We start from the raw sequence: 17953 nt of genomic DNA, 5'->3' as shown, positions 1-17953 counted from the left end.
CTTACCAGGCAAATCTTCTGAACCTTGAAATGTGTATTTTCCATAAAGGACACTAGATATCAAAGTACACCTAAATAATTTAGTGGGGACATTTTTATAGACAAATAATACAGTGAGGATTGGTTGTTGTCTGCTGAGAGGTACATCGGTGATGAAGTATTTTTGAACTTTTAAAATCATATTTTTCTGCTCCTTTTGAAACACACACACACACACACACACACACACACACACACACACACACACACACACACACACACACACACACACACACACACACACACACACACACACACAATAAATAAATAACAGAGAATCTTTTCCAATATATTTCTGATTGCAATAGCTTTCAAACAAAAAGCTGGTCGATTTGTGCATTTAAAAAACAGTTTTTCTCTTGTTTGAAGTAACGCCACACAAAGAGCTTAGAGGTCGAGAGCCAAACACAAGCAAAACAAAAGAACCAAAAACAGTGGTCAAAACATTTCACATCTATTACACACACAAACTTTGCGGTCATGTTGACATGGGCACTGGACAACATAGCCATGAACATACTAAATATACAGAAATATTCATCATCCTCCAAATGAAGAAAATAACTACTTTTAACATTGTGTTCATGTCCAGAACAAATCAACCTTAAAATATGGATGGATCAAAACCTTTCTAAATCATCTATAAGACTTCACAGTGGTTAACACCTTCTCTGATTTACAGAATGAGCTCTTAGGGCCCTATTTAATCTGGATCGTTGAAGCCTTACAGAATGAGCTCTTAGGGCTCTATTTAATCTGGATCGTTGAAGCCTTACAGAATGAGCTCTTAGGGCCCTATTTAATCTGGATCGCTGAAGCCTTACAGAATGAGCTCTTAGGGCCCTATTTAATCTGGATCGCTGAAGCCTTACAGAATGAGCTCTTAGGGCTCTATTTAATCTGGATCGCTGAAGCCTTACAGAATGAGCTCTTAGGGCTCTATTTAATCTGGATCGTTGAAGCCTTACAGAATGAGCTCTTAGGGCCCTATTTAATCTGGATCGTTGAAGCCTTACAGAATGAGCTCTTAGGGCTCTATTTAATCTGGATCGTTGAAGCCTTACAGAATGAGCTCTTAGGGCCCTATTTAATCTGGATCGTTGAAGCCTTACAGAATGAGCTCTTAGGGCTCTATTTAATCTGGATCGTTGAAGCCTTACAGAATGAGCTCTTAGGGCCCTATTTAATCTGGATCGCTGAAGCCTTACAGAATGCGCGCTTGAAATGTAAAGGTAATTTCCGATTGAGGAAACATTTCCTTTACATTTCAATCGCTCTGTAACGCCGAACTTCCTCAATCCAGATTGAATAGAGCCTATTGAGACCTCATCTAATGGCCTTCTCCCATTTCAAACTGATTTTCTCCATCTCTTCCATGATGGCCCAACAACAGCAAAGACATTGGCATAAGTGTAAAGATTTATTTGATCTTGGCCTAATAGGAATTGGAGCTGTAAAATAAATTAGATTGGCACAATAAGTGTGACAGGGTCTAAGGTAAGATAAACTTAATTGTCCCCAAAGGAAGATGTGTCTTCGGCATTCAAATCCAGACTAGTCCAGACTAGGCCTGAGGCCTCATGTATAAATTGTTTGAGATGTATGAATCACATTGTTGCTGTGAATTTCATTGTATGCACAATTTAGGATTAAATATAGGTAAAAAAATGTGTTATAAATGAGTCCCCTCGACTGTCCTCGGTACCCTACTAAAGTCTTGGTATCTATCTAGCATAGTGCTATACTCTTAGAAATAAATGTGCTATCTAGAACCTAAAAGGGTTCGTTGGCTGTCCCCATAAGAGAACCTGTTGAAAAAAAAAACGTTTTGGTTCCAAGTATAACCCTTTTGGGTTATACCTTTCCAGTGAGGGTTCTACATAGGCCGACCTTCTACAAAGGTCTCTACATGGAACCAAAAAGGGTTCTATGGGGACAGCAGAAGAACCCTTAATGGAACTATTTTTTCCTAAGTGTCCACTATATCCAGATCAGAGCTGTTCTTAGTTTCTGAAAGTCCCCTGGAGATTTATCATAACAGATGTCTATCTTTAAACACCATTCATGTGAATGGGAATAATTTAAACATCAGAAGGCCCCAAGGCTCATGCATCACTAGCTCCATTTACACATTGATAAACATGAACACACATACACACACACGTTCGCGCACACACGAACACTCACACAGATCTTAACTCAATACAAAACAGTATTTCAATGGTTTAGATTGGTTTTCCATGTGTCTAATTTAGGAATCTGTTAAGGTTGCGCAACCTACAAAGGAATAAATTTGAGAATAGATGGAGATTTCATTTAGGATCTATGGGCATAATAATCTAAGGGCATAATATAGTAGGTGTGTGATAATAAACAAGGAAAGAAATACACTGTAGTATTCACACAAGAGAAATGACAACAGAATCTTTCAAATTGCCCTCAATTAGAATGACTTTCTTAACATTTGACAGAGATTCTGTACACTAGAAGGATGCTATTTCAAGGTAATTATGGTTTCGATATAGATAATTGCCTGGGGAAACGAGGGTTTTACCTTGAAACATCTTCCATAGGCCTAGATTGTCAAGACTTTTCTTTTAAAAATGGTATATTGTTATTGTTTATGATTCTTATTGCAGGTAACCATACTGTTTTTTCTTCTCTCCTCCCTCTCTATTCATAACTGATATGACATAGAGAAAATAATGTCACCATATTGGAATGGCTTTCATTTAAGCACAAAACCTAAAATAACGCTTATTTTGGAATCCTAGAAGCTTCACATTAGACCTTTTGGCAAATGGACACGTCAAAAAGACTTCACAGAAAATATTCTCAAGAGCCAGGTGGTACTCCGAAATGTGTCTGATAAACACGTCACCTATGCGATTCAGTCTGTTTTTATTTTTAGTCTATTCTTTCTCTCTTGAGCCCATATAAAGAAATTCTGTATCTTCTGCACTCTTTAAATACAGGCCTTGTGACAGAAACACACCGCAAGCACAGTCAGCAGCTGTAAGCAGTCTGGAGGAGCTCGCTAGCTTCACGAAACAGACAGAAAGTATTTAAAGAGCAAGTTGTTGCCAAGAAAAAAAACATTTAGTCATAAAAATAAAATCCTCTAAAACACACTTTGACACTTTTAAAGTGAAAGTGGCAAACCATTATTTACAGGATTCCAGAACTTAGGCACAGGGAGCCTTTTAAACCATTGACCTCTTGTGTCGCCATGGACACACACACATGCACTGTGCTGTCCATCAGTATGTGACCTTCAGGGGAACTCTTCAGTGTTGGATTCAGTTCACACAGAGCATGCCTCTCATACTGGCAGCCCACCCCACACACCCTTTGGTATAGGCAAAGCAACAATAGTTTTATCATTATCATCATCATTCTAATAATCATCATAGTCATTCTAATTATCATCTTCTTCATCATCATTATAATCATCCTTAACATTCCCATGATGTGTTAAGAGTCCCACAGATAGCAGCTTTAGGACGTGCCACATTTCAAACGCGGCTCCCGTTTCATGTACTGTATATCTTAGTGTTTTTAATAAGCAGCCATAGCAGCAGCAGTGTCATGTAAATGAAGCATCAGCCATCATTGGCCAATTCATGGGAGAGATATCACTGTCCAGACACACACTGTCTTCTCCTTCACAGTCTGGGGCTGAACCCACCAGTTCTATCTATGAAATGTGGAACTGCGGCGGGATATTAGAGAAATGTCTCCATCTACTAATTCTTCTCTCCTCCGACACTCAGACTGCCTCCCACTTTTCAGGCGTACGTCTCCCCTGTCTTAAGAGCCACCAGCTCAGAGTCCTCAGAGGTGTGTCTGCCGTTTAAGTGTTCGCTGTTGCAGTCGTGGTGGTACATGAAGGCGGGCACCTCAGTGATTGATGTGGCGGTGTAGGAGGTAGAGCGCATGGAGCAGTGGTCCCTCCGTCTCTGACCCCACTGGGCCTTGTACTGAATCCATTGTCGCTTCAGAGCCGCCTGCACCTGAGAAAAAGGGACATTCAGATTATAAACTGTATTCCCTAATGGGTGAGTAAACATGCAAATGCATAAACACACACTGAAGAGAGAGAGAGAGAGAGAGAGAGAGAGCGAGAGAGAGAGAGAGCGAGAGAGAGAGAGAGCGAGAGAGAGAGAGAGAGAGAGAGAGAGAGATCTATATACAGTCATGTGAAAAAGTAAGTACATCCCCTGGAAAGTATTATTTATAAAATGTTTTTAACATTTTTGAACACATGGATATGAGCTAAATTCCCACCACATTCATTGACAAAGGTAACCCAGTAAAACAAATCACCCCCCCAAAATTTGGGGAAATGTTATGGAATGAAATAAACAAAAATGCATTTTCCTTATGCAGAAAAAGTTAGTACACCCCTACCTTTACCATCACATAAAATGGCTAAAATTGGAATCAGGTGCACCAAAAGAGGTGCAAATGATTAGAAAATAATTAGAGAGAAATTAAGAAGGGTCCAGCCTTCCATAAAGATTAGAAACTTGGTCTGGTTTGGTCTTAACCATATGGGTGTGTGGTAACACGTCATGCTAAGATCAAATGACCTACCCGAGGCCCTCAGAAGAAAGATTATTGATGCTTGTGAGTCTGGGAGGGGTTACAAATTCATTTCCAAGCAATTTGAAGTACATCATTACACTGTCAAACAGCTCATCTACAAATGGAGAAAATTCCAGACCACAGGCAATCTACCTAGGACAGGTCGTCCCACCAGTCCAAGAGCTGATCCGAAAGATGCTTATAGAAGACTCTAAGAACCCCAGGGTGACATCAAGGGATCTACAGGCCTCTCTTGCCACAATGAATGTCGAAGTGCTTGAGTCAACTGTCAGAGACTGCACAAATGTGGCCTACATGGGAGGTCAGGAAGGAGGAAACCTCTGCTCTCAAAAAATAATATCAAGACATGACTGACGATTGCCAGACAACACCTGGGTAAAGTCTAAGACTACTGGAACAATATGCTCTGGACAGATGAGTCAAAGGTGGAGTTGTTTGGTCGCATGCCAGATGCCATGATTGGCGAAAACTAAACACTGCCTTTGAACAGAAGGACCTCATACCAACTGTAAAGCATGGAGGCGGTGGCATTATGGTTTGGGGCTGCTTTGCTGCCTCAGGGCCTGGCCAACTTGCCATCATTGAGTCAACTATGAATTCTATAATGTACCAGATAATTCTGGAGGATAATATGAGGCCATCTGCCAAAAAGCTGAAGCTGAACATGGATCTTGCAACAGGACAAAGATCCAAAACACAAAAGCAAAGCTACAACATAATGGCTGAAAAATAAGAAATGGAGGGTTATGGAGTCAAACCCCAGGTCCCATCGAAATGCTGTGGGGGGACTTGAAATGGGATGTGCATGCAAGAAAGCTCTCGAACATGACACAATTGAAGTAGTACTGTATTGAAGAGTGGGTCAAATTCCTCCCAGTGGATGTAAGAGACTGATAGACAGTTACAAGAAACGGCTACATTGTTATTTCAACCAAAGGGGGCAACACAAGCTATTGAAGCTAGAATGTACTTCTTTTTTTCTGCACTATGGAATTGCATTTCTGTAGATTTTTTTAATGAATAAATGATTGCAAAGTATAATCTTTCAGTGTCATTTGTTAAAATAGGTTACATTTATCTGTCAATAGTGTTGAAGTGAAGATTACATATCCATCTGTCCAAATATCTGTCCAAAAAGACTACTTTCCAGGGTGTATACTTACTTTTTCACAAGACTGAACATAAGTACAATTTTTTTTTTTAAGTTTGTTAAAACAGATAACAAAACCTACTATTTATAAGTGTATAAAATAATTGATCAGTAATTACGAAGAAAAACAGGTATTTTAGGAACGCCTTATGGTTCTTTGCGTGTCAAAAAAGATGCACGTCAAATAACACTATTCTATTGTAGAATGTTGTGTGGCTGAATTTCCACGTGCAAGCCAAGCGCCACCAGTACTTATCAGTAGCACTGTCAAAGCTGTACTAAAGTCTGCAAACAAGCACACACCATGTGTATGTGACCAATACAATTTGATTTGTTCACAATACCGCATTGGTAATAAGGCATTATTTGTTCGAACGCTGGTTCTGGGGTAGCTAGCTAGCCTTAGCTTCGGACCTAGCTAGCACCAATACAACCAGCCTGAAAACAATGACCAGTAGAAACTGCAGTCATTTTCATTATTCTTAGCAATGATTTAGGAATCCTTGTGAGTAAGTATTAGCTAGGTAGCCACTTGTTGTTTGCCTATTGATATTGAACTTCAGTTCATGAAAATAAATAGCTAGCCAACTACTTAACCCTGTTGCCCAAAGCTTCATCGGACGAGTGAGGCCGGACCGAGTTGGAATTGTGAAGCAAGCCACAATAAGGATTAGGCTTGGTAATCAATGAAATGTGGCTATCAATCTAATTACTCAATACCCAATATATTTTTCCCAACGCCCTTCTCAGACTCCAAAACGCTCCAAAACACCCACGCACTATTGTTTTTCCTCATGGAATAATGTTCAATACACGTAGTAGGTTGACAATAAATGTGTCTCAATTCAGTTCTTTCAGAGACCCGCAGTAAGAGCTAACTTTAAAAAATTAAAATAAATGTATTTATATATTTTTTTATTTATTATTATTTGTTTTTATTACCAATGTAGAAAAGTCTGTATACATACAGTACGCACGTACATAAATATACAATTATAATATATGCTAGGGCTACAACAAATGACAAATTATACACAATAAGAGCTAACTGTTACAACGCTAATGTTCTCTGCGTGTCACTGAGTAGACTGTCATTGATCCACAATCCATAGGTAAGACTGTACAGTGAAATAAGTATGCCCACAATGCAATTCTAAAGTATACTACATCCAGTGTGATTTCAACATATTTTTGTCAAATTAACAAATTATTGTCTTATGTTGATTTTATATAACAACATTCCAAACTCGTTTAGCATGATTAAATTATGGCATAATTCTACTATTTGTATAAATGTTCATCGCTGTCAATTATATACTTTTATTTTGAAGGCTAACCGCAAAGTCCAGTATTGTGGCTAATCCTTATTGTGGCTAGCTTCATATAGATGGGTCCGACCACCATTAATCAAATAAGAACTGTTTTATAAATTAGGGTTATTTTAGATGATGACACCCAGCTATATAGTTAGACAGCTAACTATAGCTACTGAAACAAATGATGTCGTTTTGCTATGTTTTTGGGGAAGAACGTTGTTTGCACCCATCAGCTAACTATCTTTTTTTTATGACCAGCACATTAGGTGCGCGAGACAACTTTAACAGCGTCATAGCATACGTATCGATCAATCGTTGTGACATGGAATATGACTGATAGTGTAATCAATGTGTAATAACTACGTAAAACATGTATGAACACGTTAAATTATTATGTGACGTGCAGTCATATTCAGGTCCTGATTGGTCAACATTCATATTTGACACGTTATATAGTGTTATTTGACGTGTATCTTTTTCGGCACGCAAAGACCCAAACGGCGTTCCATAGTATTTTTTTTATTTTTTAAACATGTGTGTTCATGTGAGTGTGTAAGAATTTGGTTACATGCTGCCTTAGGCATTTTAGTGTCTAACCACACATCAATATGCATGATCATTAACTCAAGTTAATGTGAGGAAATGTGGATTGATTTGATACATGTTAATAGAAGTTTGTAGATATGAATTCGGCAAGAACTGAATTCGATCACAATCTAGGCTCCCATTTCCTGTCATTGCTTGAAGGATAATACCTTCCTTCCTCACTGAGTTTAGTGCAGGTTGAGAAGCTTGAGGCATTTAAACAATAGTTAGGCACTTTTGAAAAGAGACACGTGAACACAAGTGTCCATTTAGGCTAGTTTATCTGCTTTTTGTTTGTACATTTTACATTATGAAAGTATCAAATTTTTGAGCACAGCACCAATCTGATTAAGGAGCGTGTAAAAATTTCAATCAAAGCAGTGTGTGAAATAGGGCCCTATGCAATAATAATAATTATTATAATCTGTATCGCTGAAGAGTTACAGAATGTGCCATAAAAGATGTAAAGGTAATTTCCGATTGAGCTGACGTTTATAGTGAATGCAATCACAGCTAACGAGGGAACATTGCCTTTCAATATCAATCTCGCTGTAACGCTGAACGTCCGTGATACGGAATGAATAGAGCCAATAGTTAACTCAAAAGAACGGGCTGACCCAGAACAAGGAATGTCTAATTCCTGAACAACGCCACACTAATTACTGAGGGAAAATGAGGACAGGACACACTGCACTCTCCCATGATCTAATGATGCAGAGCATATCAACAACTAGCATATTAAAACAATAAAAAGGCGACCAATCGAATGTCTTTCTTCAGTATGCTGTTTTTACTCGTTTTGTAATACTCGTTGTTCCTGCCAAAACCAGGAACTGTACCGAGACACATTGCTGTGCACAGGGTTTCTCTTTCCTTTGTATTAACTAATTGTATTTCCAAAATAGTGCACTATATAGGGAATAGGGTATCATTTGGAACATAGCTTAGGTCTATGCAGTTTGGCAAATCGGCAATGAACTCAGCCCCAAAAACGAATGTCTCAGAGACAGTACAAACTATTATGCGGCAAAGCAAACAAACATTCCTATACCCAAAAAACTATTACTTTGTGTCAATGTGTCTTTTATCCCCCCGAAACTGAATCTGTTCTTTGGACATGTCGAACTTGTTTATGGGATTCGATGGAGTGACGCTGATGAGGTCTGGTTTCTCATGCAGGAGCTAACGATTGACCTGTTTTCCCAGCCCAGAAATCAGTTCCAATGTATAAAACATAACTTAACACTGCACCTGATAATGAACGAACGCTGTGTTAATTCGCAGTGTTTTTGTCAGCGCAAGATACCACCTCATGCTGAGTATTCAAATAAGGTCTCAGTTTTCCTTGGTCTGTGTATTGTTTTTGTTTTCTCGTTCCTCAAGCGAAGAGAATGCTCAGTCAGTCCCTCTTTCTCCTAGTGTCTGGCCAAGCAGTATGCAACCCCTGAACTATCAAATGCGTTCTATCAATGTATGACATTAACTAACTGGGTGGGGGAGCCCACTGGTGAATGTAGACAGCAAACAGCTGCAGGCTGAGCTAAGTGGGTGACAGACAGGCAGACAGGCAGGGTGATTCGCCCCAGAGTTGTTCAAGTGTCTGTCTTCTTTCCTCTTCATCTGAGATGGCCTTACTGCTGTGGTCCTTGCTGCTGTACAGGAGTCAGCAGCAGAGACGCTCCCTCCCACTCTATAACCACGGGCCACTCATCAATCTGTTATTAGGTGCACAAGATGGCCGCCTGTTGACCTGGAAATGTCACCAGGCAGCGATGAGCTGTTTCAATGGTGCAGTATATCACAAAAGTGTGTACACCCCTCACATTTTTTGTAAATATTTGAGTACATCTTTTCATGTGACAGAACTGAAGAAATTACACTTTGCTACAACGTAAAGTAGTGAGTGTACGGCTTGTATAACAGTGTAAATTTGCTGTCCCCTCAAAATAACTCAACACACAGCCATTAATGTCTAAACCGATGGCAACAAAAGTGAGTACACCCCTAAGTGAAAATGTCCAAATTGGGCCCAATTAGCCATTTTCCCTCCCCGGTGTCATGTGACTCGTTCGTGTTACAAAGTCTCAGGTGTGAATGGGGAGCAGGTGTGTTAAATTTGGTGTCATCGCCCTCACACTCCCTCATACTGACTGGTCACTGGAAGTTCAACATGGCACCTCATGGCAAAGAACTCTCTGAGGATCTGAAAAAAAGAATTGTTGCTCTACATAAAGATGGCCTGGGCTATAAGAAGATTGCCAAGACTCTGAAACTGAGCTGCAGTACAGTGGCCAAGACCATACAGTGGTTTAACTGGAAAGGTTCCACTCAGAACAGGCCTCGCCATGGTCGACCAAAGAAGTTGAGTGCACGTGCTCAGCGTCATATCCAGAGGTTGTCTTTTGGAAATAGACGTATGAGTGCTGCCAGCATTGCTGCAGAGGTTGAAGGGGTGGGGGGTCAGCCTGTCCGTGCTCAGACCATACGCCGTACACTGCATCAAATTGGTCTACATGGCTGTCGTCCCAGAAGGAAGCCTCTTCTAAAGATGATGCACAAGAAAGCCCGCAAACAGTTTGCTGAAGACAAGCAGACTAAGGACATGGATTACTGGAACCATGTCCGGTGGTCTGATGAGACCAAGATAAACTTATTTGGTTCAGATGGTGTCAAGCGTGTGTGGCGGCAACCAGGTGAGGAGTACAAAGACAAGTGAGTCTTGACTTCAGTCAAGCATGGTGGTAGGAGTGTCATGGTCTGGGGCTGCATGGGTGCTGCCGGCACTGGGGAGCTACAGTTCATTGAGGGAGCCATGAATGCCAACATGTACTGTGACATACTGAAGCAGAGCATGATCTCCTCCATTTGGAGACTGGGCCGCAGGGCAGTATTCCAACATGATAACGACCCCAAACACACCTCCAAGACGACCACTGCCTTGCTAAAGAAGCTGAGGGTAAAGGTGATGGACTGGCCAAGCATGTCTCCAGACCTAAACCCTATTGAGCATCTGTGGGGCATCCTCAAACGGTAGGTGGAGGAGTGCAAGGTCTCTAACATCCACCAGCTCCGTTATGTCGTCATGGAGGAGTGGAAGAGGACTCCAGTGACAACCTGTGAAGCTCTGGTGAACTCCATGCCCAAGAGGGTTAAGGCAGTGCTGGAAAATGATGGTGGCCACACAAAATATTGACACTTTGGGCCCAATTTGGATATTTTCACTTAGGGGTGTACTCACTTTTGTTGCCAGCGGTTTAGACATTAATGGATGTGTGTTGAGTTATTTTGAGGGGACAGCAAATTTAAACTGTTATACAAGCTGTACACTCACTACTTTACATTGTAGCAAAGTGTCATTTCTTCAGTGTTGTCACATGAAAAGATATACTCAAATATTTACAAAAATGTGAGGGGTGTACTCACTTTTGTGATATACTGTATCTGACTTGTCTTCCCCTCAACATGGCCAATCAAAATTGTACTTTAACCAAAGGGTAAGGGTTCTTCAGAGGTTCAAGTGTAAGCTATATTTAACCAAGGGGTAAGGGTTCTTCAGATGTTCAAATAAAACTATACTTTACCAAAGGGTAAGAGTTCTTCAGAGGTTCAAATAAAACTATACTTTACCAAAGGGTAAGAGTTCTTCAGAGGATCAAGTGTAAATTGTTACTGTATACTGTCAACTGTACCTCAAGAAACAAATTATCTAAGGGTAGAAGTAAATGGGAAGTTAATTGCTTGAGTTTTACTGAAAAGTAATGCTTACCTCGCCATTGAAAAAGCAAAATATCGTTGCCACTAGTAACCCCTGGAGGAAAAGCAAAACAAACAAACATCAGATCCTCTTGCTAATATTAACATACTGTTTGTCAGATCAGAGCTTTGGCAAGGACTGTGCTGCTGGCATACCATCACTTGCATAATTTACCTGGTAATGCATTAATATATCCATGATGTAGTCATAGCGATCAGTAGCATTACCTGGTAATGTGTTAATATATGCATGATGTAGTCATTACCTGGTAATATATGCATGGTGTAGTCACACCTGGTAATAAACTCAGCAAAAAAAGAAACGTCCTCTCACTGTCAACTGCATTTATTTTCAGCAAACTGAACACGTGTAAATATTTGTATGAACATAACAAGATTCAACAACTGAAACATAAACAAGTTCCACAGACATGTGACTAACATAAATGGAATAATGTGTCCCTGAACAAAGTGGGGTCAAAATCAAAAGGGAGGAGGATGTCTTCCATGTAATGCACAGCATTGAGATTGCCTGCAATGACAACAAGCTCAGTCCGATGATGCTGTGACACACCACCCCAGAACATGACTGATACTCCACCTCCAAATCGATCCCACTCCAGAGTACAGGCCTCGTTGTAACGATCATTTCTTCAACGATAAACGCGAATCCGACCATATCACCCCTGGTGAGACAAAACTGCGACTCGCCAGTGAAGAGCACTTTTTGCCAGCCCTGTCTGGTCCAGCGACGGTGGGTTTGTGCCCATAGGCGACGTTGTTGCCGGTGATGTGTGGTGAGGACCTGCCCTACAACAGACCTACAAGCCCTCAGTCCAGCCTCTCTCAGCCTATTGCGGACAGTCTGAGCACTGATGGAGGGATTGTGCGTTCCTGGTGTAACTCGGGCAGTTGTTGTTGCCATCCTGTACCTGTTCCGCAGGTGTGATGTCCGGATGTACCGATCCTGTGCAGGTGTTGTTTGTTACACGTGGTCTGCCACTGCGAGGACGATCAGCTGTCCGTCCTGTCTCCCTGTAGCGCTGTCTTAGGCTTCTCACAGTACGGACATTGCAATTTATTGCCCTGGCCACATCTGCAGTCCTCATGCCTCCTTGCAGCATGCCTAAGGCACATTCACGCAGATGAACAGAGACCCTGGGCATCTTTCTTTCTGTGTTTTACAGAGTCAGTAGAAAGGCCTCTTTATAGTGTCCTAAGTTTTCATAACTGTGACCTTAATTGCCTACCGTTTGTAAGCTGTTAGTGTCTTAACGACCGTTCCACAGGTGCATGTTCATGAATTGTTTATGGTTAATTTAACAAGCATGGGAAACAGTGTTTAAACCCTTTACAATGAAGATCTGTGAAGATTGTTTCTTTTTTTGCTGAGTATATATGCATGATGTAGTCATAGTGATCAGTAGTATTACCCGGTAATGTGTTAATATATGCATCATGTAGTCATTACCTGGTAATATATGCATGATGTAGTAATGCCTGGTAATCAAATCAAACTTTATTTGTCACATACACCGAATACAACAGGTGTAGACCTCACTGTGAAATGACTACTAACAAGCCCTTAACCAACAGTGTAGACCTCACTGTGAAATGACTACTAACAAGCCCTTAACCAACAGTGTAGACCTCACTGTGAAATGACTACTAACAAGCCCTTAACCAACAGGTGTAGACCTCACTGTGAAATTACTACTAACAAGCCCTTAACCAACAGGTGTAGACCTCACTGTGAAATGACTACTAACAAGCCCTTAACCAACAGTGTAGACCTCACTGTGAAATGACTACTAACAAGCCCTTAACCAACAGGTGTAGACCTCACTGTGAAATGACTACTAACAAGCCCTTAACCAACAGTGTAGACCTCACTGTGAAATGACTACTAACAAGCCCTTAACCAACAGTGTAGACCTCACTGTGAAATGACTACTAACAAGCCCTTAACCAACAGGTGTAGACCTCACTGTGAAATGACTACTAACAAGCCCTTAACCAACAGTGTAGACCTCACTGTGAAATGACTACTAACAAGCCCTTAACCAACAGTGTAGACCTCAATGTGAAATGACTACTAACAAGACCTTAACCAACAGTGCATTTCAAGAAAGAGTTAAGAAAAGCATAAAACAATTGTCAAAATTAACACAATAAAACAACAATATCGAGGCTATATAAAGGGGGTACAGGTACAGAGTAAATGTGCGGGGGTACAGGTTAGTCGAGGTAATTTGTATATGTAGGTAGGGGTGATAGATAATAGACAGTGATATAATAAACTGCGTGTAGCAGCAGTGTAAAAAACCAGATAATGGTGTATGTATGATACGGTCATTACCTGGTAATATATGCATGATGTAGTCACTACCTGGTAATATATGCATGATGTAGTCACTACCTGGTAATATATGCATAATGTAGTCACTACCTGGTAATATATGCATGATGTAGTCACTACCTGGTAATATATGCATGATGTAGTCACTACCTGGTAATATATGCATGATGTAGTCACTACCTGGTAATATATGCATGATGTAGTCACTACCTGGTAATATATGCATGATGTAGTCACTACCTGGTAATATATGCATGATGTAGTCACTACCTGGTAATATATGCATAATGTAGTCACTACCTGGTAATATATGCATGATGTAGTCATTACCTGGTAATGCATTAATATATGCATGATGTAGTCATAGACCTCCCCCGCCAGGCGGTTCTCTGGCCTCCAGGGGAAGATGACAAACTGGATGCCCAGGAGAGGGACCAGGATCAGGGTAGCTCTCACTGCCTTCATGTACATGTTAGACTCTGCCCGGTGGGTGTCCCTCAGCTTAGTAACCAGCACCCTCACAATGTTTAGCAAGAAGAACAGATTTACCTGGGAAAGAAAAGAAAGAAAGGATTTTATAGTATAGAATCCTAGATGCCATTTCCTACAATTGTGCCATTTAGCAAGGCACTTAACCTGCCACAACAACTGCTCCAAGTGAGCCCAGTGTGGCAGCCCCCTGCTCCAACCTCTCCAACCTGTATATATACAGTACCATTGAAAAGTTTCTTTATTTTTACTATTTTCTACATTGTAGAATAATAGTGAAGAAATCAAAACTATGAAATAACACATATGGAATCATGTAGTAACTAAAAGTGTTAAACAAATCAAAATATATTTTATATTTGAAATTCTTCAATGTAGCCACCCTTCGCCTTGATGACAAGGCACACTCTTGGCATTCTCTCAAACAGCTTCTTGAGGAATTCAAAATGAAGAAAAACCCTTGAATGAGTAGGTGTGTCCAAACTTGTGACTGTTACTGTATGTGGAGGGGTTGGGATAAAAAGGAAGTCAAATTTCGGTAAGACCTTGCATACAGTTGACGGACCATGTGATCTTAACCCACCTTATGCTGGGGACAATAAAAGGCCAATTTAAAATGTTTTGATACACAACACAATGCCACAGATGTCTCAAGTCTTGAGGGAGAGTGCAATTGGCATGCTGACTGCAGGAATTTCCACCAGAGCTGTTGCCAGATAACTGAATGTTAATTGCTCTACCATAAACTGCCTCCAGCTTTGTTTTAGAGAATTTGTCAGTACAGCCAACTGATATCCTTATATGAATTGTAACTCAGTAAAATCTTTGAAATTGTTGCATTTAGATTTTTATTTATTATAGTTGCAAAGTTGCTAATTAGCTAAACTGCTAAAATTGTCCGTGATGAGATTCGTATGTGCAACCCTTTGAGTTCCTAGACGTTCGCATGAAGTAACTTTCTGTCTTATGCATCCATACCAAATGTAACATATCATACTAATTTCGGTGTCCAGGATTTACGTTTGCTATGTTACGTCTAGTCTATGCGACCAGGCTGTACAGGATGTAGCCTTGAGTGTCCACTTCAGGTATTTCAATTGAGTAGGGTGTGACTTACGAGCAGCGCTGCCATGATGGGACCGTGGACCACGTAGAGCAGGTGGGTCTCAACACTCATCCAGCAGCTACAGGAAAGAGAAACATTAGCCATTAAACAAGTCCCTCTCTACAAACAGACAATGAAGTATTCTTCTTCTACTTCTAGATCTGTTTACTGCAGCCCACCACACAGCTGCTCAGCTTATTTACAATACTAGTGCAGAGGACCATTACTCACTTGTCATCAAAATACTTCTTCCTGGCCACAGCGTGAATGGATGCAGGCACTAAGGGAAACCCTGGAAACCAGAAGACAAACACTGTAAGGACATCTGCAAAACTGAACTAATGATGTTGTGTTTATTATAAAGTAAACAGCTATAATATTTTTACAACAGTAATTTGTGTGTAATTCCTCATTTATAAGAGTAACTTTTTGCACATCTTCTGTACTGTAACCTGTATAGAAGAAGTTAAAGGGGAAGGTCGCCCCCGCACCTCTCTGATTCAGAGAGTTTGGGTTAAATGCAGAAGACACATTTCAGTTGAAGGCATTAAGTTGTACAACTGACTAGGTATCCCCCTTTCCCTTTCACTCAAAATACAAAATGAGCATAAACACAGCCAAGGTAAGTGGATATCCCTTTGAACTGTCCCTTTAAGGCTGTTAAGTATTGATCATGCAATTTATAGTGAAGATACCTGACAGAACAGACAGTAGAAGCTCTTTCTAAATTCAAAACAAGCTTATATTGTCTGCTACAAGCTTAGCAAGAACAACCCCATACGAGGCCATTTCCTCTACTTACCAAGTCTGGTTAAATCCTTTCCCTAAAAACAACACAACCATGCCGGTATTTATTGGGGTTCTCATTTTAGCTGGGGCCATAAACAGATGAAACAGATGAATCCGAGCAGCGGGTCAGTTTAGAAGTCCTTTATCAAGGTCCTCCATCCCTCTCTCTTATCCCTCTCTCCCTCTCTCCATCCATCCCTCCATCCCTCTCTCGTATCCCTCTCTCCCTCTCTCCATCCATCCCTTTGGGTGGCTGTGTGAAAGATACTGTAGCTACTGCCCCGAAGTTACATCGCTGCATCTTTAATAATGGCCGATCATTCACAGTTATATCGTACCACTTATCGGGTGGCCAGGGCTCATACTATAACACTCCTCCTTTAATCAGAACAGATAGCACGTTAATAGCTGCTATCCAATAGGAAGAGCTAATAAAGCTGTCAATCAAATGCAAGGTTTGGCAGGTTCGACACACAGGGAATGTCGCAGTTAACAGGGTTGTCTCTGATCCTGTGTCCCAACACAGACTCTGTCCCGTCCTGTTGTGTGACACAAGCTGATCTATGTGTGGTCCAGCGATATGTTAGCTTATATTATATTAGCTATATTAGCTTAACATTTAGAACAAACTGTAACATACAACAAGCTGCTGTACAGACTTGTTACCATATCGTGTTAACTCAGACATCAGACATTTTTTGTGGTATGTAAATATAATTACAGAACAGAATAGAGTACAGAGAAAATCAAATAAATTACCCATAAAAAGATGGGCAAGGTGCACTGTCAAAGTTATGGATTCCGTTTTAGTGAGGTCAACATAAAGGTGAATAGCCTACATCTGGCTAAACGACTGCATCATTAAATAAAATTTCTCTTGATGGTTAAAAATGAGGACTGTCACTTTAAGTATAGTAGAAAGAGGAGAGAGAAATGGCCATGGTTTGAGAAACAATCAATAAAATTTTAAATAGTGGGTGCTGGAGGAACCACAGGAGGCTGCTGACGGGAGGAAGGTTTATAATGAAGCTGGAGTGGCGTGAATGGAATGGTATCAAACACATGGAAGCCAATTAACCCAATTAAGGTGCAACCGGCTACCTGTGGTAGAAACCTGTTCCCTTGGGTTATCTGCCTGGAGAAAGGGAATTCCTGGACTACTCTCACATAAGGACTTCCTATCATCACCAAGGAGTGGTGAGTTTATCCAGAGAGGAAGAGGCTACGTGAGAGGCCTAAATGCACCCCAGAATCTGTCCGTGTGAAAAATACAGCGAGAAGCAGAAAATACTTTGGTCAACAAATAATGACATTTCTAATTTACTATGTGAGGCTTATTATATTAAATAAAAATTTAGTAATGTTTAGATTGTTACGAAGGTAAATAAATGGACGCACATGGCATTCAGGCAACTTTGAGAAAAACAATTTTATATCGGAGTTGTCGCTGCTGTTCACATGCATATTTGCCCTCTTATGAGCTAGAATGTTCCAGCCTGATACCGCCTCCTCTCGCTTGCCTTCCGCCTTTGTGGATATTTATTCCCATTGTTATGCTGCATTCATAACCAAGTGGGAAGGTGGTAATTGCCAGTTGTGAAGTCATACATACCAGTTGCATGCATTCACGTGCTTTGAACTCGTTCATAAACGCTGATTTGCTAATGGCCACAAGCTGCATCAAGCATAAACTAAAAGTACAACTATCATGCATGTAAACACATTTGTGTTAAAAAAAATAGATTCATTAGATTGCTTTTA

At 40.6% G+C, this 17953-nt stretch overlaps 1 protein-coding gene across 1 annotated transcript in view; it reads right to left on the bottom strand.

The window, feature by feature from the left end:
* Window positions 1–314: 314 nt before the first annotated feature.
* Window positions 315–17953, bottom strand: part of calcr (calcitonin receptor) — a 110497-nt gene continuing 92858 nt past the window's right edge. The window contains exons 12-16 of the mRNA XM_052469961.1: window positions 15635–15695; window positions 15416–15482; window positions 14140–14358; window positions 11464–11505; window positions 315–4051 (exon numbers count right to left, since the gene is read on the bottom strand). Coding sequence (XP_052325921.1) covers window positions 3827–4051; window positions 11464–11505; window positions 14140–14358; window positions 15416–15482; window positions 15635–15695 — 614 coding nt within the window. The 3' untranslated portion in view covers window positions 315–3826. The remainder of the gene's footprint in view (window positions 4052–11463; window positions 11506–14139; window positions 14359–15415; window positions 15483–15634; window positions 15696–17953) is intronic.

This window comes from Oncorhynchus keta, chromosome 19 (assembly GCF_023373465.1).
Source record: "Oncorhynchus keta strain PuntledgeMale-10-30-2019 chromosome 19, Oket_V2, whole genome shotgun sequence".
In the NCBI taxonomy this organism is placed as follows: domain Eukaryota; kingdom Metazoa; phylum Chordata; class Actinopteri; order Salmoniformes; family Salmonidae; genus Oncorhynchus; species Oncorhynchus keta.
The sequence above is the reverse complement of the archived record's forward strand: the minus strand, read 5'-3'. Positions and strand labels throughout refer to the sequence as shown.